Raw genomic sequence first — 26,315 nt, 5'->3', positions numbered from 1 at the left:
ATCTATATATGCAGACCAAAACAAATGCAGTTGTATGTTTGCTAATTACTAGGGCTGTTCGTTGATAAAAAATTGTAACTGCACGAGTAAGTGCAAAAAAGTTTTTTAATCGCGTGATTAATCGCATGGGCCAAGTTTAAAAGTTGAAATAAACGTAGCATGTACACATAGTTGTTTATATATTTTATTGATCCTAAACATACAACTAATAACTCTGATTCCAGTTTCCTTAAAAAAAGTAAACACAATTTCTTCAGGCATGTGAAAGGCAATTCTTTGAGTTTGTGCATAGACATGTGCCAATTAAGCACCAAAAGTGGCTTGACTATATTTTTTCTGGATTTAGTTGGCATCTTTCTCAGTAGTAGCTATAGGTGAGCTACATTCAGGTATACTAGGTATTTCCCTGTCCCCATAGGAATTAGAATCAAATTTTGTTTTTGTCCCTAATAATTTCTATTATACAAATCACTATTTAAGTATCCTCTTCCACTCTAGTTACAATAACAAATATCACCTATCTAGTAACTACCTCACATTGATTAGAAAATTTCAAAAACTTCTTTACTGAAAACTTTTAATTACAAAGTAAAATAAAACCTTTTCTAACATCAAAATAATATTAACCCCTCACTCCACGTCATTCTTACCAATCATTCATTCCACATTCTCACTTTCAACCTTCATGTGGGTTCCCCCAACTCTGGAACTATAGTAACATCTAATATTGCTCTTCACCCTTCCATATGCATTATTTTTCCATAAAAAAACAATCAAGATCTATTTTCATTTCTCCAAAATGTTCTCATCCATAGTTCTCAAATAATTGTCCATCATTACACAAAAGCCTTCAAAGTAATGTCCATGATATGGAGGCATATTTTCAAAGCACTTGGACTTACAGAGTTACCTGGAGGGGCATTTTCGAATGGGACGTCATTGCAAAACGGCGAAATCCAGGGGCGAGGAAACCTGTATTTTTGAAAAAAGATGTGCGTCCACCTTTTGTCTCAAAAATACCGTTAGAGACGTCCAAATCCTTAAATTTGGATGTCCCTAGATTTGGTCATCCCTAGACATGAACATTTCTGACTTTCAGCGGATTTTCAAAACCAAAGACATTCATGTCAAAAACGGCCAAATGCAAGCCATTTGGTCGTGGGAGGAGCCAGCATTTGTAGTGCACTGGTCCCCCTGACATGATAGGACACCTACCGGGCACCCTAGGGGGCACTGCAGTGGACTTCATAAAAAGCTCCCAGATACATAGCTCCCTTACATTGTTTGCTGAGCCCCCCAACCCCCCCAAAAAACCCACTACCCACAACTGTACACCAGTGTTGCCAGGTGGAAAATTTTTTTCCCACCCAATCCAGCGTAAAAACAGCCCAAAACCCGCCCAAACTCAAACCCCGCCCCTGACACCCCACCCCCGCGTCATCAACCCCGCCCCCGCCGTCACCGGCCCCGCCTCCCCCGTCATCGGCCCCGCCTCCCACGTAATCGGCCCCGCCCAAAACATCACTAACTCCGCCCAAAACGTCACTAACTACTACTACTACTACTATTTAACATTTCTAAAGCGCTACTAGGGTTACGCAGCGCTGTACAATTTAACATAAAGGACAGTCCCTGCTCAAAGAGCTTACAATCTAACTAACCCCGCCCCCGCGGCCGGAAAAAACCGCCCGAAAAACCGCGGAAAAGAAAAAAAAGAAGCCCAAAAAACCGCGACCCGCCGCGGGCAAAAATTTCCCGCGGCGGGTCGCGGAAAACCGCCCAATTGGGCGGGAAAACCGCCCACCTGGCAACACTGCTGTACACCACTACCATAGCCCTTACAGGTGAAGGGGGGCACCTAGATGTGGGTACAGTGGGTTTCTGGTGGGTTTTGGAGGGCTCACATTTACCACCACAAACGTAACAGGTAGGGGGGATGGGCCTGGGTCTGCCTGCCTGAAGTGCACTGCACCCACTAAAACTGCTCCAGGGACCTGCATGAACTGTCATGGACCTGAGTATGACATCTGAGGCTGGCACATCAATATTTTGAAAGATGTTTTTTTGAGGGTGACCACTGGGGGAGTAACGGGAGGTCATCCCCGATTCCCTCCGGTGGTCATCTGGTCATTTCAGGCACATTTTTGTGACTTAAGTCGTTAAGAAAAACAGGTCCGGGTGAAAATGTCCAAGTGTTCGTCAGAGACGTCCTTGTATTTTTTCGATTATGGGTCAAGGACGTCTAAGTGTTAGGCACGCCCAAGTCCCACCTTCGCTACACCCCCTTGAACTTTGGCAATCCTTGTGACGGAGTGCATTTGGAGATGTCCTAAATCGGGTTTCGATTATACCGATTTGGACGTCCGTCTCTTTTGAAAATGAGCCAATAGTAACCTATGGAACTTTGTAAGTCTAAGTGCTTTGAAAATGAGCCCCTTAGTAACATAGGGGTTCTTTTACTAAGCTGTGTTAGGTACTCACGTGATAATTATTTTAATAGCCGTGTGCTAATGGGCTACATTAGCGCTTGACCATTTTACAGCTGCGGCAAACATGGCCTTAGCAAGTAGGAAAAACTCATGCAAGGGCGCGTGCTATGGTCACATTTTGCTGCAACTTAGTAAAATGGCCCCGTGGAGGGGCATAATCAAATGACGGCGATCTATTTTGGCGGCGGTGCAACAGCTGGCCATCTTTTTTTTCGATAATATGGCTTAGCCCGGCCAAATGCCAGAGTTCGCCGGGTTTGAGATTGCCGGTTTTGTTTTTCAGCGATAATGGAAAAAAATGCCGGCCATCTCAAACCGGGCGAAATCCAAGGCATTTGGTCATGGGAGGAGCCAGCATTTGTAGTGCACTGGTCCCCCTGACATGCCAGGACACCAACCGGGTACCCTAGGGGGCACTTCTAAAAATTAAAAAAATATATACAATTAGCTCCCAGGTCCATAGCTCCCTTACCCCCCAAATCCCCCCCAAACCCACTCCCCACAACTCTACACCATTACCATAGCCCTTATGGGCAAAGAGGGGCACCTACATGTGGGTACAGTGGGTTTGGGAGGGGGGGGGGTTGAAGGGCTCAACAATTAGCACCACAAGTGTAACAGGTAGGGGGGGATGGACCTGGGTCTGGCCTGCCTGAAGTGACCTGCACCCATTAAAAACTGCTCCAGGGACCTGCATACTGCTGTCAGGGAGCTGGGTATGATATTTGAGGCTGGCAAAAAAGTGTTTTATTTTTATTTTTTTAGTGTGGGAGGGGGTTGGTGACCACTGGGGGTGTGTGAGGAGGTCATCCCCCATTCCCTCCGGTGGTCATCTGGTCAATTGGGGCACCTTTTTGAGGCTTGGTCGTGAAAATTAAAGGACCAAGTAAACCCGGCGAAATACTGATTAACGCCGCTTTCTTTTTTTCCATTATCCGCAAAAGCCGGCCATCTGGTAGCCACGCCCATACCCGCCCATGTCCTGCCTTCGCTTCGCTGCTGACACGCCCCCTTGAACTTTCGCTGGCGCGGCAACGGGAAAGCGACGATACTGTCAAAACGCCGCTTTTGATTATAGCGATTTCGCCGCTTTTGCGAGAGCGCCGGCCATCTCCCGATTTATGTCGGAAGAAGGCCGGTGATCACTTTCGAAAATAAGCCTGATAGCAACATAGTAAATGGTGGCAGATAAACACCTGTTTAGTTCCAGTCTGCCCAACAAGACAGCCTAAGTTGTGCCTCCTGGTCTATGCAATGTGTGTGGAGTAAGCAGTACATCACTCTAACACCATTCCTACAATAAAGTATGGTGGAAGCAGAATTAAGCTATGGGGATGTTTTGCAGCAGCAGGACTGGGGAGATACTTCTAGAGACAAAGAAAGATGGATGGTACAAAGCACAGGCATAAACCGACAGAAAACTTGTTTCAGTTTGCCACTAACCTGGAAGTGGAGAGAAGATCACCTTTCAGTGGGCACAAACAAGAGTAAAGTGACTCCACAAGAAGAGAGTGAATGTCCTTGACTGCATCAATCAAAGCCAAGAACTGGATCTGTTAGAAAACCCATGGCAAGATGCAGTCCACAAATGATCCCCCAGTCAACTTGAAAGAGCTTGAGCTATTTTGTCAAGAATGGTGAAAATCTGCATCATCTTGCTCTGCAAATTTGGTAGAAACTTATCCTAGACAACTCATGGCTGCTATTGCTGCAAAAAGAATACCGAGTCAAAGAGTATGAAGACTTACAGCAAAAGTTATTAATGTGAACTACAGTTACAATGGGTTATTTTACCACAAATTGTTCTATTTTTAGCACAGAATCCCATTTTATGAAATGAGACCCTGTGCTAAAATATTACGACTTGTGGTGAAATTACCCATCTTAACAGTGGCCCACATTGATAACTTCTCTCATTACTATCATCAAGTCATTATGCTTAATTTCTAAATATTTTTGAACTGTTCTTTCATGTTTAAAAAGTTTTTGTTTTTTTTAATACAAATTTGTGAGGACTTTTTCAAGTTGCTGTATTTTCCCTTACATATGCCAGATGATGCTGCATATATAGCGAATGCTACATACCTGTAGAAGGTATTCTCCGAGGACAGCAGGCTGATTGTTCTCACTGATGGGGTGACGTCCACGGCAGCCCCTCCAATCGGAAACTTCACTAGCAAAGTCCTTTGCTAGCCCTCGCGCGCCCGCGCGCACCGCGCATGCGCGGCCGTCTTCCCGCCCGAAACCGGCTCGAGCCGGCCAGTCCAGTATGTAGCAAGACAATACACTTCGAGGGAAGACACAACTCCAAAGGGGAGGCGGGCGGGTTTGTGAGAACAATCAGCCTGCTGTCCTCGGAGAATACCTTCTACAGGTATGTAGCATTCGCTTTCTCCGAGGACAAGCAGGCTGCTTGTTCTCACTGATGGGGTATCCCTAGCCCCCAGGCTCACTCAAAACAACAACATTGGTCAATTGGGCCTCGCAACGGCGAGGACATAACTGAGATTGACCTAAAAAAATTTACCAACTAACTGAGAGTGTAGCCTGGAACAGAACAAACAGGGCCCTCGGGGGGTGGAGTTGGATCCTAAAGCCCAAACAGGTTCTGAAGAACTGACTGCCCGAACCGACTGTCACGTCGGGTATCCTGCTGCAGGCAGTAATGAGATGTGAATGTGTGGACAGATGACCACGTCGCAGCTTTGCAAATTTCCTCCATGGTGGCTGACTTCAAGTGGGCTACCGACGCAGCCATGGCTCTAACATTATGAGCCGTGACATGACCCTCAAGAGCCAGCCCAGCCTGGGCGTAAGTGAAGGAAATGCAATCCGCTAGCCAATTGGATATGGTGCGTTTCCCTACAGCCACTCCCCTCTTGTTGGGATCAAAAGAAACAAACAATTGGGCGGACTGTCTGTGGGGCTGTGTCCGCTCCAGATAGAAGGCCAATGCTCTCTTGCAGTCCAATGTGTGCAGCTGACGTTCAGCAGGGCAGGAATGAGGACGGGGAAAGAATGTTGGCAAGACAATTGACTGGTTCAGATGGAACTCCGACACAACCTTTGGCAGAAACTTAGGGTGAGTGCGGAGGACTACTCTGTTGTGATGAAATTTGGTGTAAGGGGCCTGGGCTACCAGGGCCTGAAGCTCACTGACTCTACGAGCCGAGGTAACTGCCACCAAGAAGATGACCTTCCAGGTCAAGTACTTCGGATGGCAGGAATTCAGTGGCTCGAAAGGAGGTTTCATCAGCTGGGTGAGAACGACATTGAGATCCCATGACACTGTAGGAGGCTTGACAGGGGGCTTTGACAAAAGCAAACCTCTCATGAAGCGAACAACTAAAGGCTGTCCTGAGATCGGCTTACCTTCCACTTGGTAATGGTAAGCACTGATTGCACTAAGGTGAACCCTTACGGAGTTGGTCTTCAGACCAGACTCAGACAAGTGCAGAAGGTATTCAAGCAGGGTCTGTGTAGGACAAGAACGAGGATCTAGGGCCTGGCTGTCACACCAGACGGCAAACCTCCTCCATAGGAAGAAGTAACTCCTCTTAGTGGAATCTTTCCTGGAAGCAAGCAAGATGCGGGAGACACCCTCTGGCAGACCCAAAGAGGCAAAGTCTACGCCCTCAACATCCAGGCCGTGAGAGCCAGGGACTGGAGGTTGGGATGCAGAAGAGCCCCTTCGTCCTGCGTGATGAGGGTCGGAAAACACTCCAATCTCCACGGTTCTTCGGAGGATAACTCCAGAAGAAGAGGGAACCAGATCTGACGCGGCCAAAAGGGAGCAATCAGAATCATGGTGCCTCGGTCTTGCTTGAGTTTCAACAAAGTCTTCCCCACCAGAGGAATGGGAGGATAAGCATACAACAGGCCCTCCCCCCAGTCCAGGAGGAAGGCATCCGATGCCAGTCTGCCGTGGGCCTGAAGCCTGGAACAGAACTGAGGGACCTTGTGGTTCACTTGAGATGCGAAGAGATCCACCAGGGGGGGGCCCCACGCCTGGAAGATCTGCCGCATCACACGGGAATTGAGTGACCACTCGTGAGGTTGCATAATCCTGCTCAACCTGTCGGCCAGACTGTTGTTTACGCCTGCCAGATATGTGGCTTGGAGCACCATGCCTTGACGGCGAGCCCAGAGCCACATGCTGACGGCTTCCTGACACAGGGGGCGAGATCCGGTGCCCCCCTGCTTGTTGACATAGTACATGGCAACCTGATTGTCTGTCTGAATTTGGATAATTTGGTGGGACAGCCGATCTCTGAAAGCCTTCAGAGCGTTCCAGATCGCTCGCAACTCCAGAAGATTGATCTGTAGATCGCTTTCTTGGAGGGACCACCTTCCTTGGGTGTGAAGCCCATCGACATGAGCTCCCCATCCCAGGAGGGACGCATCCGTGGTCAGCACTTTTTGAGGCTGAGGAATTTGGAAGGGACGTCCCAGAGTCAAATTGGAGCAAATCGTCCACCAATACAGGGATTCGAGAAAACTCGTGGACAGGTGGATCACGTCCTCTAGACCCCCAGCGGCCTGATACCACTGGGAGGCTAGGGTCCATTGAGCAGATCTCATGTGAAGGCGGGCCATGGGAGTCACATGAACTGTGGAGGCCATGTGGCCCAGCAATCTCAACATCTGCCGAGCTGTGATCTGCTGGGACGCTCGCACCCGCGAGACGAGGGACAACAAGTTGTTGGCCCTCGCCTCTGGGAGATAGGCGCGAGCCGTCCGAGAATCCAGCAGGGCTCCGATGAATTCGAGTTTCTGCACTGGGAGAAGATGGGACTTTGGGTAATTTATCACAAACCCCAGTAGCTCCAGGAGGCGAATAGTCATCTGCATGGACTGCAGGGCTCCTGCCTCGGATGTGTTCTTCACCAGCCAATCGTCGAGATATGGGAACACGTGCACCCCCAGCCTGCGAAGCGCCGCTGCTACCACAGCTAGGCACTTTGTGAACACCCTGGGCGCAGAGGCGAGCCCAAAGGGTAGCACACAGTACTGGAAGTGGCGTGTGCCCAGCTGAAATCGCAGATACTGTCTGTGAGCTGGCAGTATCGGGATGTGTGTGTAGGCATCCTTCAAGTCCAGAGAGCATAGCCAATCGTTTTGCTGAATCATGGGGAGAAGGGTGCCCAGGGAAAGCATCCTGAACTTCTCTTTTACGAGATATTTGTTCAGGGCCCTTAGGTCTAGGATGGGACGCATCCCCCCTGTTTTCTTTTCCACAAGGAAGTACCTGGAATAGAATCCCAGCCCTTCTTGCCCGGATGGCACGGGCTCGACCGCATTGGCGCTGAGAAGGGCGGAGAGTTCCTCTGCAAGTACCTTCTTGTGCTGGAAGCTGTAAGATTGAGCTCCCGGTGGACAATTTGGAGGTTTTGAGGCCAAATTGAGGGTGTATCCCTGCCGGACTATTTGCAGAACCCACTGATCAGAGGTTATGAGAGGCCACCTTTGGTGAAAAGCTTTCAACCTCCCCCCGACTGGCAGGTCGCCCGGCACGGACACTTGGATGTCGGCTATGCTCTGCTGGAGCCAGTCAAAAGCTCGCCCCTTGCTTTTGCTGGGGAGCCGCGGGGCCTTGCTGAGGCGCACGCTGCTGACGAGAGCGAGCGCGCTGGGGCTTAGCCTGGGCCACAGGCTGTCGGGAAGGAGGATTGTACCTACGCTTGCCAGAAGTATAGGGAACAGTCTTCCTTCCCCCGAAAAATCGTCTACCTGTAGAGGTAGAAGCTGAAGGCTGCCGGCGGGCGAACTTGTCGAATGCGGTGTCCCGCTGGTGGAGAGACTCTACCACCTGTTCGACTTTTTCGCCAAAAATGTTGTCCGCACGGCAAGGCGAGTCCGCAATCCGCTGCTGGAGTCTATTCTCCATGTCGGCGGCACGCAGCCATGAGAGCCTGCGCATCACCACACCTTGAGCAGCGGCCCTGGACGCAACATCAAAAGTGTCATAAACTCCTCTGGCCAGGAATTTTCTGCACGCCTTCAGCTGCCTGACCACCTCCTGAAAAGGCTTGGCTTGCTCAGGGGGAAGAGCATCAACCAAGCCCGCCAACTGCCGCACATTGTTCCGCATGTGGATGCTCGTGTAGAGCTGGTAAGACTGGATCTTGGACACGAGCATAGAGGAATGGTAGGCCTTCCTCCCAAAGGAGTCTAAGGTTCTAGCGTCTTTGCCCGGGGGCGCCGAAGCATGTTCCCTAGAACTCTTAGCCTTCTTTAGGGCCAGATCCACAACTCCAGAATCATGAGGCAACTGCGTGCGCATCAGCTCTGGGTCCCCATGGATCCGGTACTGGGACTCAATCTTCTTGGGGATGTGGGGATTACTTAATGGCTTGGTCCAGTTCGCAAGCAATGTCTTTTTCAGGACATGGTGCAAGGGAACAGTGGACGCTTCCTTAGGTGGAGAAGGATAGTCCAGGAGCTCAAACATTTCAGCCCTGGGCTCGTCCTCCACAACCACCGGGAAGGGGATGGCCGTAGACATCTCCCGGACAAAGGAGGCAAAAGACAGACTCTCGGGAGGAGAAAGCTGTCTCTCAGGAGAGGGAGTGGGATCAGACGGAAGACCCTCAGACTCCTCGTCAGAGAAATATCTGGGATCTTCCTCTTCCTCCCACGAGGCCTCACCCTCGGTGTCAGACACAAGTTCACGGACCTGTGTCTGCAACCTCGCCCTGCTCGACTCTGTGGAGCCACGTCCACGATGGGGGCGTCGAGAGGTAGACTCCCTGGCCCGCATCGGCGAAGCTCCCTCCGCCGACGTAGTCGGGGAGCCTTCCTGGGAGGTGGCCGCGGTCGGCACCGCACGCGGTACCGACGTCGGGGACCTCAACCTGGGCGATGGGCCAGCCGGCGCCACGCTCGACGGTACCGGAGGCGCAAGCACCGCCGGTACCGGAGGGGTAGGGCGCAACAGCTCTCCCAGAATCTCTGGGAGAACGGCCCGGAGGCTCTCGTTTAGAGTGGCTGCGGAGAAAGGCTGAGAGGTCGATGCAGGCGTCGACGTCAGAACCTGTTCCGGGCGTGGAGGCTGTTCCGGGCTGTCCAGAGCGGAGCGCATCGACACCTCCTGAACAGAGGGTGAGCGGTCCTCTCGGTGCCGATGCCTGCTGGGTGCCGAATCCCTCGGCGACCCAGAGCTCTCGGTGCCGACACGGGGGGGAGACCGGTGTCGATGCTTCTTCGATTTCTTCCGAAGCATGTCACCGGAGCTCCCCGGCACCGACGAGGAGGACGTCGAATCCACCCGTCGCTTCCTCGGGGCCGAGACTGAAGAAGGTCGATCTCGGGGGGGCTGTACCGCAGGAGCCCTCGGGGCAGGAGGAGACCCACCCGAGGGCTCACCGCCACCAGCAGGGGAATGGACAGCCCTCACCTGCACTCCACCCGATGCACCACCGTCCGACGACATCAGCAGACGAGGTCCTGGTACCACCGACGTCGATGCAGCTATCCGATGTCTCGGCGCCGATGCAGAGGCCCGATGCCTCGATGCACTCGATGCAGGGGCGGCCGAGGAAGATGGTCTGGACGCTGACGACGTCGATGCACTCGAAGATCCCGGTGCCGATGCCGACGAAGAGCCCGAGAACAACACGTTCCACTGGGCTAGTCTCGCTACCTGAGTCCGCCTTTGAAGCAGGGAACACAGACTACAGTTCTGAGGGCGGTGCTCGGCCCCCAGACACTGAAGACACGACGAGTGTCGATCAGTGAGCGAGATAACCCGGGCGCACTGGGTGCACTTCTTGAAGCCGCTGGAAGGCTTCGATGTCATGGGCGGAAAAATCACGCCGGCGAAATCAAAAGCCGAAATGGCGAAATTCGGAGCACCAAAATTTAGAGGGAGAAAAAATTTCTCGACCGAGGCCGAAAAGAGGCCTACCCCGACGACGAAAGAAAACTTACCGGGGCAAAAAAAAAAAACTAGAAGTACGGGGAGGATTTACACGAAACCCGGCGAGGGGTTTCCGGAGCACTTCCCGACTAGGACAAAGCTTTCCCGAAGGAAAAAACACGTTCAAAACAAATTGGACGCGCGAGGTCGACTTTCCGGGGCTCGACACGGCGAAAACACGACCGTACCGAGTGCGGACAAAAGAAGACTGGCCGGCTCGAGCCGGTTTCGGGCGGGAAGACGGCCGCGCATGCGCGGTGCGCGCGGGCGCACGAGGGCTAGCAAAGGACTTTGCTAGTGAAGTTTCCGATTGGAGGGGCTGCCGTGGACGTCACCCCATCAGTGAGAACAAGCAGCCTGCTTGTCCTCGGAGAAAACAAAACTAGACAGTCCATTCCATTATCTTGTTACCCAACAGGAAAATATTTCTTCTCTAAAATCAAACTGAATATATTTTATTGTAGCCTTAACCTATATACTTTAACAATATGGATTAATATTATTATTGTTCATTTAGGGGATCATTTTCAAAACAAACACAAGATGGGAGGAGGATGTTTTTCTCTTTAAAACATCCAAGTTGCAATTTTGACATCCCGATTTTAGATGTTTTGCTCCATAGTTTGCCCAAATTTCAAGGGGGTGTGCTTTGGGCAGGGCATGGGCGGCCCCAAAAGATAACGTCTTCTGCAATAATGGAACAAAATGAAAATGTCTAGGGTCAAATTTAGATTTTTTGATTATACCTGTTTCAATCACAACTAAGTGACCAAAAGATGCCCTAAATGACCAAATGACCCTTACTCCCCCCGTGGTCACTGATCCCCCCCTCCCAGCTCCCTAAGATATGACAGTGACAATACATACCAGGCTCTATGACAGCTTCACATATGATGGCCACTCCTATTAGAGCAGCAAACAGGTCCCAAGAGTAGCCTAGTGGTCAGTGTAGTGAACTGTAGAGAAGGGGACTTAGGCTCATAGCCCACTCTAACTGGTACACGTATGGTAGAATGTGTGAGCCCTTCAAAATACACTAAATACCTACTGCACCTACATATAGGTGATACCTGCAAACTTGAGGGCTATTGTAGTGGTATACAGTGAGGTACAGTAGGTATTTTTCTGCTCCTGGAGGGCTTACCGAACAATATAAGGGTGTTATGGTAAGATGTATACCTGGGACCTTTTATGTGAAGTCCACTGCAGTGCCCCTAGGGTGCCCCACTACTCTGCTGGGATGTCTGTGTGGCCGGTCTACTAAGAATGATGGCCCCCAAACATCCCAATGGCTGGTTATGGGGTGTTTTTCTCTTGGACATTTTATTTTCCAAAATGGTCCCAAAGAAAAACACACTAAGCACAAAGGGCTAGATTCTAAATATTGCACCTAAAAAACTCACGAAAATAAGTGTATTCTATAAAATGTAGGCACTGCTCATAGAATGCTCCTTATCAATACTGCAGTGTTCATTTACACCAATAAAAACCTGGTGTAAATCCATGCATGTAGACTTAGGCACTTACCCATATTCTGTAATTACCCATGGAAATTTTGGAAAGCCCACAAAACGCCCATAAACATGCCCATTTTCAGCAACACGTGTTTATTTTGAACTGTGCGCTTTGCAATTTCCGTGCATAAATTATACTTAATGCCAATTAGCGCTCGTTAATGCTTAAGTGCTGTTAAAAATGACGATTATCTTGTTCCACCAAATAAGTTACGTGCTTATCTCCACGCAAACCTAGGTGTCATATATAGAATCCGAGAGAAAATGTCTAGGAAAAAGATGATTTTTGAACCGAAAAGATGGACTTTTTCAGGTTAGAAAATAGCTACGTTCACCACTCGATTTTTGGAAGGATCTAGCAAAACATCCACAATCGAATTTAGATGATTTTTTTGAAAACACCTCTCTTAATATACATACTTACGTTCAAGATTGTCTAGCATTAAGCGTATTAAGGCCATAAAATCAGACATCTGCTGAAGGGTGAAATTCATCTCTTTAGCCCACCAGAATCCTGACACATAGTAATCCAGTAAAATGGATTCCATCAAACTGGTTTCACATTGTTTGAAATTCAGGAACTCTTCTAATTGCCTGTGGTGAAAGATTAATTACAAAAATACAAGTTTATAATATAAAACTGACAAAGTTTTCTTAGGTGTCACACAGACTAGATATAATCACAGAGCCAGTGAAATACAAATTTCTGTTAAATCTGTACTACAGAGAAAAAGGAAAAGTGTAGTAGTCAGAGCAGAATATTTAAACCCCTGACTCCTGCATTCTAACTTCATCTCTGGCATATTCTTTTTGTACAGTTTCACTCAAGTCATATATATATCCTCCACCCCCCCCCCCCCCCCCCCATTTTACTCAACTACAATTTGGAAACAAAGCATTTCATGCATAAATAAATCCTTCTTGATTTCCTCCAAAATATGTGTCATGTATTTTTTTCAGGATCTTAATTAATGGGATTTTTTTTTAAATCAATACAGATTTAATCAGACCAGCCCAAAACAAAACAGCATGACTAGTAGTTCTGTATACCAGCAGTTTGCAAAGGGCTTGGTAAAGGAAAGGGTAGTCTCCCCTAAGAAAGGTTTATAAAATTTAACCTCAAAAAATAATGGCTTTACACAAAAAATGATTGTCCTTCCTACTCATTGATGACTTATTGAATTCTTTTACCAGTCAAAACATATTTTTTTAGGTGCAAAAGAATGTAATCACATGTGACCTGTTACTAGAATTGAGTTCCCCTGCAAGGAGAATCATTAGAGAATTCATACAATGCAATAGTAAATCCTGATATTGTGCTTGGTGACTTTAAGGGTTATCGATTCATTTTTGCGATATGGTGTAGAGAACATGCTGTGATTACACATCATTTAGCATGAAAGATTTATCTAACTTCTACATTCAAGGACCTACAAAAAAGCCCTGAGGATAATAGAAAAAATTTTATCTTGAGGTCCATGCATTTCACTTCTAAATTCTGAGGTTCCACCATACTTTTCAGTACCATCTTCTACATGCAGTGCATGTTTTCTAGCAAAAAAAGGTGCTGTACTCAAATGCCAGGCCATCTTTCAGGGTTGGGGTGATCACTGAGAGACCTATCCCACAATGGTCAGGCCCCCTGCAAATAGCCAAAGAATCTTTGAAAAGGCAGAAAAGGCAGAATTGTTGTGCAAAGTCTGAGCTCTTTCATTAATACTTGGGGGACCATGGGTCAATTTTAGCAGGCAATGGAAAAGTTGCCTATATGTTATAATTGTGAGCCTACCACAGGGAGTGTACAGAGCATGCTGATTCACTGCCCAAACATCATCTGTTACACCTTCTGAATCCTAAACACCATAGAAATGAGAAAAGCACAGCTCACCTCTATTAAGAGCATAATAGCCATACTGGGTCAGACCAATGGTCCATCTAGCCCAGTATCCTGTTTCCAACAGTGGCCAATCCAGGTCACAAGTACTTGGCAGAAACACAAATAGTAGCAACATTCCATGCTATCAATCCCAGGGAAAGCAGTCTCTATAGCAGACTATGGACTTTTTCTCCAGAAACTTGTCCAAACCTGTTTTAAACCCAGACACGCTAACTGCTGTTACTATATCTTCTGGCACAGAGTTCCAGTGCTTAACTATTCGTTGAGGGGAAAAATATTTCCTCCTATTTGTTTTAGAAGTATTTCCATGTAATGACTGAGTGTCCCCTTGTAATTGTACTTTTTGAAAGAGTAAAAACTGATTTTCTTCTACTCGTTTTGTAGACCTAAATCATATCTCCCCTCAGCTGTCTCTTTTCAAAGTTGAAGAGCCTTAACCTCTTTAGCCTTTCCTCATAAGAGGAGTTCTATTCCCTTTATCAATTTGGTCACTCTTCTTTGAACCTTTTCTAATTCCGCTATATCTTTTTTTTTTTTTTTTTAATATGGGGACCAGAACTGAACACAGTATTCTAGGTGAGGTTGCACCATGGAGCAATGCAAAGGCATTATAGTATTTTCAGTCTTATTTACCTTCCCTTTCCTAATTTTTCCTAGTATCCTGTTTGCTTTTTTGACCACCGTTGCACACTGGGCAGAAGATTTCAGCATATTATCTACAAAGACACCTAGACTTATTTTATTTGTTACATTTGTATCCCACATTTTCCCACCTATTTGCAGGCTCAATGTGGCTTACATAGTGCCAGAGATGCGTTCGCAGACTCCGGTGTGAACAAATACAAAGTGGTGTTGTGGTAATAAGAGTTCGTGTGAAGCAGTCAACGGAAGAGTTGTGTTATGTCCATTATGTACTTTGCTTTTGTTGTGTTGCAGAGATCAGGCTATTAGGTTGGGTCGGTAGGGTATGCCTTTTCAAACAGGTTGGTTTTTAGTGATTTCCGGAAATTTAGGTGGTCGTATGTTGTTTTCAAGGCTTTCGGTAATGTGTTCCACAGTTGTGTACTTATGTAGGAAAAGCTGGATGCGTAAGTTGATTTGTATTTGAGGCCTTTGCGGCTAGGGTAGTGCAGATTTAGATATGTTCGTGATGACTTAGACGTGTTTCTGGTTGGTAGGTCGATGAGGTCTGTCATGTATCCCTGGGGCTTCTCCGTAGAGAATTTTGTGGACCATAGCACAGATTTTGAAGGCAATGCATTCCTTGATAGGGAGCCAGTGTAGTTTTTCACGGAGGGGTTTTGCCCTTTCAAATCGTGTTTTACCAAATATCAGCCTGGCTGCCGTGTTTTGGGAAGTCTGAAGCTTCTTTAGGATTTGTTCTTTGCATCCTGCGTAAATTCCGTTGCAGTAGTCTACGTGACTTAGTACCATTGATTGTATCAAGATGCGAAATATTTCCCTCAGGAAGAATGGTTTCACGCGTTTGAGTTTCCACATTGCATGGAACATTTTCTCTGTTTTGGATTTCACTTGGCTTTCTAATGTTAAGTTGCGGTCTAATGTGACGCTGAGGATTTTCAGGCTGTCTGAGATAGGGAGGGTGTGGTCTGGGTGTTGATACTTGTGGAGTTATCTGCGCTGTATTGGGAGGAGAGGATGAGACAGTGTGTTTTTTTCTTTGTTGAGTTTTAGTTGACATGCATTTGCCCATGAGTCCATGATGTTGAAGCTGAGCTTGATTTTGTTGTTGATTTCTGTCAGATCATGTTTGTAGGGAATGTATATGGTGACATCGTCTGCATAGAGGAATGGGTTGAGGCCTTGGTTGGATAAGGACATGGCTAGTGGGGTCATCATTAGGTTGAAAAGGATTGGTCTTCTTGGGTGCTGACCTCCAAGGTAGACCCTAGCATCAGGTAACTATGATATGGCTTGCTCTTCCCAATGTTTATCACTTTGCATTTGTCCACATTAAATTTCATCTGTCATTTGGATGCCCAGTCTTTCAATTTCCAAAGGTCTTCCTGCAATTTTTCACAGTCTGCATGTGTTTTTAACAACCTTGAATACTTTTGTGTCATCTGTAAATTTAATCACCTCACTTTCTTTCCAATTTCCAGATCATTTATAAATATGTTAAATAGCACCAGGTCCCAGTACAGATACCTGTGGAACTCCACTATTCACCCTACTCCATTGAGAGAAATGGCCATTTAACCCTACCCTCTGTTTTCTGTCTAATAACCAATTCCTAATCCACAACAGAACATTGCCTCCTATCTCACAACCTTTTATTTTTATTAGAAGTCTCTCATGAGGAGCTTTGTCAAAAGCTTTCTGTAACTCCAGCCCTTAAGCTCACTGCATGCAGGGACACAGAGAGAAGTATGCTGATGGCTTTGTTTGCATTTTGATGGCTGTCACTGCAGTTTTTAAATTAATTTAGCTTATTTTTAATATATTGTAAGTTGCTTAGTCCATATTGGAGGAGGGTGGCATATAAATTAAAATGTAATGTAAAGGTCTGCCTAAGTGTATCTTCAAAGTTGAAAAGGAGAGCGAACTGGACTTTCTGGAAGATGGGGCATCCTAGCAATGAGCTCTGCTGGTTGTTCTGCAGATAGAATTTGACAACTGGCATCTTGTAAGTAATTAATTTTGTGAATGTTGCTTTATTGCACTGATATATACTCTAAGGAGAAGTGCTGTTGTGCTGTTAATTCTGTGGCTAAGGATTTATTGCTATTGATTTCTCCACCTATCTTGCCTTTTAATAAACTGGATTACTGGAACTACCACTATTGCTTTTGCACTGAATTCTGTTAATCCCAAAAAGATTATCTTCGAAAGCCTCCTACAGTGTGTCCCCTCTAAATCTCACCTGTGAGACGATTTCCATTCAGAGGGGAGGTATTGGAAGCCCAGACTCCAGCCCCATCAAGACGTGTATGCTTTTAACCATTATCACCTTACCCCACTTCATAACTCCACCCATGCTGCAATAGCAAAGGATGCAGTAATAGTATTGTGAAAACAGGGAGTAAAGGATATAGGACTGGTTTACAATCCTTGTGGTAGTGGGTGCTCTTCCTCTTTGTGCTTCCAAAGAAGGTACAGAGGGTCATATCCTGCACGAGACTGCAGGTAAATCCCTGAGGCTCCTCCTGTTTGGGTTTTTAAAAAGGCATAGAGGGGTACAACCAGCATGGAACAGCAGGTATAACCCTGAACAAAGGCATAGAGGGGTGTAAGCTGTACAGAGTGGCAGCTACATCTCTAGTCATCTTACTAATTAGACTAGATTGACCATGTGGGTCTTCTAAAGTCATTTACTCTTTGTGTTTTAGACATCCATAAGCATAAATGTCTAAATTCTTGATTTTACAAACATGGAATATGAATGTCTAAAACTGAAAGATGTCTATATGGCAAAGGAGTGGTTTGGGGAGGACTAGGGTGGGCCCATTTTAGAAGGGGAACGAATGCCTACTGTATGTATATAAAGATGGCCATTGGGATTTATACCTGCTCCCTGGAGACATCTAAGGAGCCTTTTTACTAAGGTACAGTAAAGTTTTCCACCTTCCACACTATAACTGTCACACTACAATACCAGGGATACATTCTAGTAAGCCTGGGGGGGGGGGGGGGGGGCATGGAGCTGCCTAATGTTGATGGGTTGCTGCTCAGGGGGAGGAGGCAGACCTATCAAGGGAAATATGATTTGTGGGAGGGTATGCTTTGGGGGGATGGGGCCATATCATCAGGTTTTTCGGGGGGGGGGGGAAGGAAGGAATTGGAGGGCTCTGCTTGATGAAATCAGGGAAACAGAGTCAGCACTTATCAGATTTGGTGGGAGTAGGAGGGAACATGTTTCTTTCTGCTGCTCGTATAGCTAACTTGTTTATTCTTCAGCACATGTCTATATTTGAAAACTTCACATTGACATTCAATGGCCGAACCTTAAATATCTCTGCTGCCGGAATTTCACTGATCAGGTTCTGAATGTTTACATTCTAAAATGAACCTATTATTGGATGTTACTACAATATAGATGTTCAGCCCTGCATGTATCTAAGAAAATGATCTTTTTTGGCAGTGCCTTTTCTGAAATTCTGGCAGAATTGTAGACTTCCTGACCTTTCTAAAATGCCACTCCACATTACTATGATTAGAGTAGAAACCAACATCACGGAGAAAAAGAGGCTTATGTAGGGGCAATATGTGCATTTTATCTTGCAGTCCTCTATACTGCCAGACAGCCACTAGATGGGAAGACACTGGAGAGGTGTAATGGAGAAGAATGTCTCCAGTTGTCCAAATATTTTGAACTAGGCCTTATATATTCTTTTAGCATTCACAACAGGCAAGAAAGTGGAAACAATCGGCATGCCACTAGAACACACGATAATAAAAGATTCAAAGTCTTAAAATCCAGTATGTACAGGGCAGAGAAAAAAAGCTATGAATTCCAAGTTAATAATATGAATTATGCATTTTTACCAAGGGACCCTTGTTTAATTGAATCAAGTCTTTTCTTATGTAATGCAAGGGTATAAATTAAAGAATTTGGTTTCTTGAGACACAATAATGCACAAAGTAGAAACAATAAGCCTAATTCAGAACCAGTGTGTGAATGTGTTTTAACTGTTTGGTATATCTGTATAATTACGCTCTATTATTTGTGGTCATGATATTTTATGAATGTTTTTGTTGATAACCACATAGATACAGTGGGGGAAATAAGTATTTGATCCCTTGCTGATTTTGTAAGTTTGCCCACTGACAAAGACATGAGCAGCCCATAATTGAAGGGTAGGTTATTGGTAACAGTGAGAGATAGCACATCACAAATTAAATCCGGAAAATCACATTGTGGAAAGTATATGAATTTATTTGCATTCTGCAGAGGGAAATAAGTATTTGATCCCTCTGGCAAACAAGACCTAATACTTGGTGGCAAAACCCTTGTTGGCAAGCACAGCGGTCAGACGTCTTCTGTAGTTGATGATGAGGTTTGCACACATGTCAGGAGGAATTTTGGTCCACTCCTCTTTGCAGATCATCTCTAAATCATTAAGAGTTCTGGGCTGTCGCTTGGCAACTCGCAGCTTCAGCTCCCTCCATAAGTTTTCAATGGGATTAAGGTCTGGTGACTGGCTAGGCCACTCCATGACCCTAATGTGCTTCTTCCTGAGCCACTCCTTTGTTGCCTTGGCTGTATGTTTTGGGTCATTGTCGTGCTGGAAGACCCAGCCACAACCCATTTTTAAGGCCCTGGCGGAGGGAAGGAGGTTGTCACTCAGAATTGTACGGTACATGGCCCCATCCATTCTCCCATTGATGCGGTGAAGTAGTCCTGTGCCCTTAGCAGAGAAACACCCCCAAAACATAACATTTCCACCTCCATGCTTCACAGTGGGGACGGTGTTCTTTGGGTCATAGGCAGCATTTCTCTTCCTCCAAACACGGCGAGTTGAGTTCATGCCAAAGAGCTCAATTTTTGTCTCATCTGACCACAGCACCTTCTCCCAATCACTCTCGGCATCATCCAGGTGTTCACTGGCAAACTTCAGACGGGCCGTCACATGTGCCTTCCGGAGCAGGGGGACCTTGCGGGCACTGCAGGATTGCAATCCGTTATGTCGTAATGTGTTACCAATGGTTTTCGTGGTGACAGTGGTCCCAGCTGCCTTGAGATCATTGACAAGTTCCCCCCTTGTAGTTGTAGGCTGATTTCTAACCTTCTTCATGATCAAGGATACCCCACGAGGTGAGATTTTGCGTGGAGCCCCAGATCTTTGTCGATTGACAGTCATTTTGTACTTCTTCCATTTTCTTACTATGGCACCAACAGTTGACTCCTTCTCGCCCAGCGTCTTACTGATGGTTTTGTAGCCCATTCCAGCCTTGTGCAGGTGTATGATCTTGTCCCTGACATCCTTAGACAGCTCCTTGCTCTTGGCCATTTTGTAGAGGTTAGAGTCTGACTGATTCACTGAGTCTGTGGACAGGTGTCTTTCATACAGGTGACCATTGCCGACAGCTGTCTGTCATGCAGGTAACGAGTTGATTTGGAGCATCTACCTGGTCTGTAGGGGCCAGATCTCTTACTGGTTGGTGGGGGATCAAATACTTATTTCCCTCTGCAGAATGCAAATAAATTCATATACTTTCCACAATGTGATTTTCCGGATTTAATTTGTGATGTGCTATCTCTCACTGTTACCAATAACCTACCCTTCAATTATGGGCTGCTCATGTCTTTGTCAGTGGGCAAACTTACAAAATCAGCAAGGGATCAAATACTTATTTCCCCCACTGTATATTAGCAACTTGAAGTATATAAGCATTTATTTATTAATTTTCTGCATTTATATTCTGCTCTCTCTTACCAATTTTAGGCAGAGTAAATAATTATCAAAAACTAAAAACATTAAATATAAAACATAAAAAATAATAAAGGCATTCAAGCACAATACATGAAATGTAAATAGTAAATGAACCCTTAGTCTGCGTAGCATAATTAACTGGCTAATTAGAATCAGGTGCTCAGGTAACAGGTAAACAACCATGTGGAATAAATGTGCATGATTGAGTTTGGGCATTCTGACCTACATAAAGTTCCAAAAAGGCTGAAGTTTAGTTTTCACCATAAAAATAGTTGGAACTCAACATGCAACAATCAAAAAAGAAATTTCAAAAGGCTAAAAAAGAAAAGAAAAAAAAAAAAAGACTAGTTGATACTCAATTGGTTTGACAGAATTACAAACCCATTTTGAAACACTCAGGTTCCATCCATCTAGGGGGAAGGGGAAGGGAAAGGGGAAAGGGAAATGGGACTTGATATACCGCCTTTCTGTGGGGTTTTTTTTTCGCAACTACATTCAAAGCGGTTTACATATATTCAGGTACTTATTTTGTACCAGGGGCAATGGAGGGTTAAGTGACTTGCCCAGAGTCACAAGGAGCTGCAGTACTGTCAGACAGCCTACAAATGGGAAATGTTGAACACTGACCACCCAAGGGTGGTCACCTATCAACCCAAAGACAATTTGGAAAATCATCCACGCAGCCAGAAAGATTCCCAAAGCAATATTAACAATTTTTAAAAGTTACCTGTTGTAGGTTCATTAATGTCTATTGGTTTGGAAACAATGATTTGTAGTCTGATTGACTATTCCTAGAAATACCAAAGAGGTATTATATTAATTTATAGACTACCTAGAAAGTAAGGTCTAATTCAGGAAGACATTTATGCATTTCTTATACAGTGTCTGGCTTTGTTTGCCTGATTAGTTTTAGAAGAAGATTTAAACTTTTATTTACAGATTCTCAAGTACTGGGATTTTTTAAATACATTTAATGACTTTAATTTGTATGTTTTTGATTTGCAAAGTACTGATTCCAGGGGTCATCAGCTGGATGTTATTTTTTCCATAGACCAATTTGGACTATTGCAATTTACTTCTCACTGGTCTTCCACTCAGCCATCTCTCCTCTCCAATCTGTCCAAAATTCTGCGGCACGACTTATTTTCCACCAGAATCGTTATACCCACACTAGCCCACTCCTCAAGTCACTTCACTGGCTCCCTGTCCGCTTCCACATACAGTTTAAACTTCTCTTACTGACCTTTGAGTGCATCCATTCTGCAGCTCCCCATTACCTTTCCGCTCTCATCTCTCCCTACATTCCTTCCCGTGAACTCCGCTCACTGGACAAATCTCTCTTGTCGTCCCCCTTCTCCCCTACTGCTAACGCCAGACTTTGTTCCTTTTCTCTCGCGGCACCTTATGCCTGGAATCGACTTCCTGAACCTATACGTCTAGCTCCATCTCTACCTGTTTTCAAATCCATGCTGAAAACCCACCTTTTCACTGCTGCTTTTGGCTCCTAGCCCTCATTTGCCCTCCCTTGTTCCTTCCTTCCTTCTCACCCAGTACTTCCCTCATCCGTAACTGTCTTGTCTGTGTTATTTAGATTGTAAGCTCTTTTGAGCAGGGACTGTCTCTTTGTGTCAGGTGCTCAGCGCTGCATGCGTCTGGTAGCGCTATACAAATGCTAATAATAATAATTTATGACTGTACTCTGAAACTGGTCTCATGGACTGATCCTCTATTAATTTTACACTCTTTCTGAAACTCCAGCAATCAAAAAATTTTACTAGAGGTAAAACTTGTGGGTGGGTGTGGTGGTGCTAAAGAACTAGTTCCAAGATGGCCACTTTTGAGAGGAATTTTCAGAAGAGGAACACCAATATAGTTAAACTCCCTGCTTCTTCTGGGTGATTCTGATGATGAAACCAATAATATCACGAAAACAAAATGGCAATAAGATCAGAAGTTAACTTTCAGTTCAATGGCCACCAAACTACTAAAGGTATGAAACTAGAACCTCCTTTCCTGCCAAAGTCATCATGACTAAAGTGGAGTAAAACCATCAATGATTTTACAAGAAATTCTGCAATTAAAAGACTTAATTAAAACTACTACTGTGTCAATTACTGAGGTCCTGAAGGATACTGCTCATATTAAAGATCAACTCGACTTTCCTGGGAAGCATACAATGGCAAATTCTAATGCCATTTCTGAATAGCAGCAAAGCATCAAGTAGGCTGAGGCACTTGAAAGAAGCTTGGAGGACCTCAATAATTACTCCCACCAGAACAATATCCATAGGAGGTTAGTAATCCAAACACAAACATCATTAAAATAAACCCAAACAATTTTGTGAGTCTTATCTATATGCATATACTCCTAAGTGTCTTAAATATTCACATATTTCGTCTGAATGAATACTTTTAATATTCATAATGTTAATGTTTGCAAGATGAGATTGAATGATCTCATCTTGCAAACACAGGAAGGAAAAAGCCTCAGAAGAACTTATCAGAACACACTTAGCACAAATCTTCAGTGGTCCAGTATCTCTATCAAGCATAACAACCTTCCTTGCATTTATCAATTATATCAGATTAAGCAAAGTTCATTGAGAAATTTTTAACTAAAATTTTGAATCTCACCTTTGAGCAACCCTTCCAGTTGGAGAATACCCACTGTGCTTCAAGTCATCATACTGCAAAGGCTAAATATCCTTGGATGATTGTGGTTCAGCTGCTCCACTACCAACAGGCCCATCAGACCATGCAAACCATTAGAATGCAAGTGCCTTATCAGGGCTGTTCAATACTTGTGTTGCCTTACCTACACAAGAATACAGTAGTATGCATAAAGTGCCCCATGGCTCTATGGCAGTGGTTCCCAAACCTGGTCCTGGAGGTACCCCAGCCAGTCAGGTTTTCAGGATACCCACAGTGAATATTCATGAGAGAGATCTGATGCACTGCCTCCACTGCAAGGCTGACCACTGTTGCCTGAATACTGACCAGTATAATCATTACCCAAGTTTTGCTGAAGCACTCTGCTTCTAGGTTCTACAGTCTTCTCTGAGATGCATTAACCCACAAACATATGGGAACAATATTTATTTTGGTGAGTGAAACAATAGATATTTCTATTTAGCAATGGAGGAAATTTTGAGGTTCTTTAATATGTACTTCAATATCTACTTCAGTTAGCTTACTGGTGTTCTTTATAGCACACCGGGTTCTATGTTCCCCAGTGAAAGCAGCAAAAACAGATGCTTCTCTCAGCTCTAATTGTTGGTCTTGTAAGAATGCTCCAGGTACGCTGTCTCATATGTTATACTATTGTCCAAATGCTGCAACACACAAGACAGATGTCAGCCACTGTACATCCCAGATTTTGTCTCTCTCTATACAATATACTTATGAGACCATCATTTGGAAATCTGCATCATCCCAGATACATCTGGATGAGTAACAAAGTTCCTAGACTTTCTGATATGTATCTTGCTTAAGCTGATTTTATGTTATTGGAAAAACTCATTATGTACACATCAAAGAAGGGAATCAGGCTTAATTCATAAATATGAAAAAGTAATTGCAGAAAAACGAGGAGTTTAAATCAGACATGGACATTGTTTAAAATATCTTGGAAGCCCAGACAAGATGTATTCCACGAAATTTTAAAAAGGTGGGGAACAGATGAGAGCCCTGGTGAAGCAGCAGGTACTGGTTTGGGCATCCTTTTGGGATCCGATGACGTCGGAAGTCCTGCTCTTTTCTATCTATTTATAGGCGGCCCTTCCACAACTTGGAGGAACAGCTGAGAGCCCTGGCAAAGCTGCAAGCACTGGGTTCGGCATCCTGTTTGGATTTGCTGACATCGGAAGCCCTGATCTTTTCCACCTATTTACAGGTGACTCTTCCATGGCCGCATGCCAGCGGTCATGTACCTGAAGGGGGGGGGGGTGACCAAAGGGGCATATCCAGCCCCTTTGGAGTTACTGAGGAGTGTGGGATCCTGCTCTGTTCCAATGGGGAAATGGAAAGGAGGAGGAAAGAAGATTTTTCTACCACAGGTAGTGGTTAATGGACCTACGGATCTGCATTTGCAATCAGCAATAGCTACAGCTTCTAACATCTCAACTGCTGTGAGTACCCTTTCCCCCTTCAATGTTTCTCTCTCTTCTGGGGGACTAACCCCGCCCCCACAGCCAGCTTTGTTTTCAGAAGGTAAAAGCCTTCCCTTGAAGGAGAATGCTGTTCTCTCTTCCGAATTGCCTATTAGAACTACTACTGCCTATTAGAACTACTTGGCCAAGAAAGCCAAGCGAGAGATACGTCTGGCAAAAGCGCAAGCGGAAGAACAAATGGCTAGAAATGTAAGGAGGGGGCGACAAAAATTTCTTCAGGTATATTAGTGGGAAAGCGCAGGGTACAAATGTAACAAAAAAAAAAAAAGATTAAAGAGGGAATTGTGAGACTGAAAGATGTTGCGAACTGCTATGTAGATAATGATGACGAAAAACCAAAATGCTAAACAGATACTTTTGCTCTGTTTTCGCTGAAGAAAATCCTGAAGAAGGACCCCGATTGACTGGCAAAAGTACATATGATAATGGAATGGATATAGCACCGTTCACAAAAGAGTGTGTATGAACAACTTGAAAATCTAAAGGTGGACAAAGCCATGGGACTGGGCGGGATCCACCCCAGGATACTGAGGGAGCTCAGAGAGGTTTTGGTGGGTCAAAGATTTGTTTACTAAATCCTTGGAGACGGGAGAGGTTCCGTGGGATTGGAGAAGAACGGATGTGGTCTCTCTTCACAAAAGTGGTGATAGGGAAGGAGCTGGAAACTAAAGGCCGGTAAGCCTCATTTCATTTATTGGAAAAGTAATGGAAGCGATGCTGAAGGAAAGAATAGTGAATTTTCTGGAAGCCAATAAGTTGCAAGATCTGAGACAACATGGTTTTACCAAAGGTAAATCGTGCCAAACGAATCTCAATTAATTCTTTGACTGGGTGACCGGAGAACTGAACCATGGACATGCAATAGACAATCTTCTTAGATTTCAGCAAAGCTTTTGACATGGTCCCCCACAGGAGGCTCTTGAACAAACTTGACAGGCTGAAGATAGGACCCGACGTGGTGAAATGGATTAGGAGCTGGTTGACGGACAGATGCCAGAGGGTGGTGGTTAATGGAATTCGCTCAATTGAGGGAAAGGTGAGTAGTGGAGTGCCTCAGGGATCGGTGCTGGGGCTGATTCTGTTCAATATATTTGTGAGTGACATTGCCGAAGGGTTAGAAGGTAAAGTTTGCCTTTTTGTGCATGATACCAAGATTTGTAACAGAGTGGACACCCCGGAGGGAGTGGAAAACATGAAAAAGGATCTGCAGAAGCTAGAAGAATGGTCTAAGGTTTGGCAATTAAAATTCAATGTGAAGAAATGCAAAGTGATGCACTTAGGGAGTAGAAATCCACGGGAGACGTGTGTGTTAGGCGGTGAGTCTGATATATACAGACGGGGAGAGGGATCTTGGGGTGATAGTATCTGAGGATCTGAAGGTGATGAAACAGTGTGACAAGGTGGTGGCCGTAGCCAGAAGACTGCTAGGCTGTATAGAGAGAGGTGTGACATGCAGAAGAAAGGAGGTGTTGATGCCCCTGTACAAGTCGTTGGTGAGGCCCCACCTGGAGTATTGTGTTCAGTTTTGGAGGCTGTATCTTGTTAAGGATGTAAAAAGAATTGAAGTGGTGCAAAGAAAAGCTACAAAAAATGGTATGGGATTTGCGTTACAAGACGTATGAGGAGAGACTTGCTGACCTGAACATTTATACCCTGGAGGAAAGGAGAAACAGGGGTGATATGATACAGACGTTCAAATATTTGAAAGGTATTAATCCGCAAACGAGCCTTTTCCGGAGATGGAAAGGCGGTAGAACTAAAGGACATGAAATAAGATTGACGGGGGGGGGCAGACTCAAGAAAAATGTCAGGAAGTATTTTTTCACGGAGATAGTGGTGGATACTTGGAATGCCCTCCCGTGGGAGGTGGTGGAGATGAAAACGGTAACGGAATTCAAAAATGTGTGGGATAAACATAAAGGAATCCTGTTCAG

The 26,315-nt window shown here is 45.3% G+C and overlaps 1 protein-coding gene across 4 annotated transcripts in view; it reads right to left on the bottom strand.

Moving 5' to 3' along the window:
* CABCOCO1 (ciliary associated calcium binding coiled-coil 1) overlaps nucleotides 1-26,315 on the bottom strand; it is a 165,753-nt gene that overhangs the window by 113,349 nt on the left and 26,089 nt on the right. For all 4 annotated transcript variants that reach the window (XM_030204840.1, XM_030204837.1, XM_030204838.1 and 1 more), the window contains one exon: nucleotides 12,346-12,515. In XM_030204840.1, the coding sequence (XP_030060700.1) occupies nucleotides 12,346-12,515 (170 nt within the window). The remainder of the gene's footprint in view (nucleotides 1-12,345; nucleotides 12,516-26,315) is intronic.

This window comes from Microcaecilia unicolor, chromosome 5 (assembly GCF_901765095.1).
Source record: "Microcaecilia unicolor chromosome 5, aMicUni1.1, whole genome shotgun sequence".
NCBI lineage: Eukaryota > Metazoa > Chordata > Amphibia > Gymnophiona > Siphonopidae > Microcaecilia > Microcaecilia unicolor.
The sequence above is the reverse complement of the archived record's forward strand: the minus strand, read 5'-3'. Positions and strand labels throughout refer to the sequence as shown.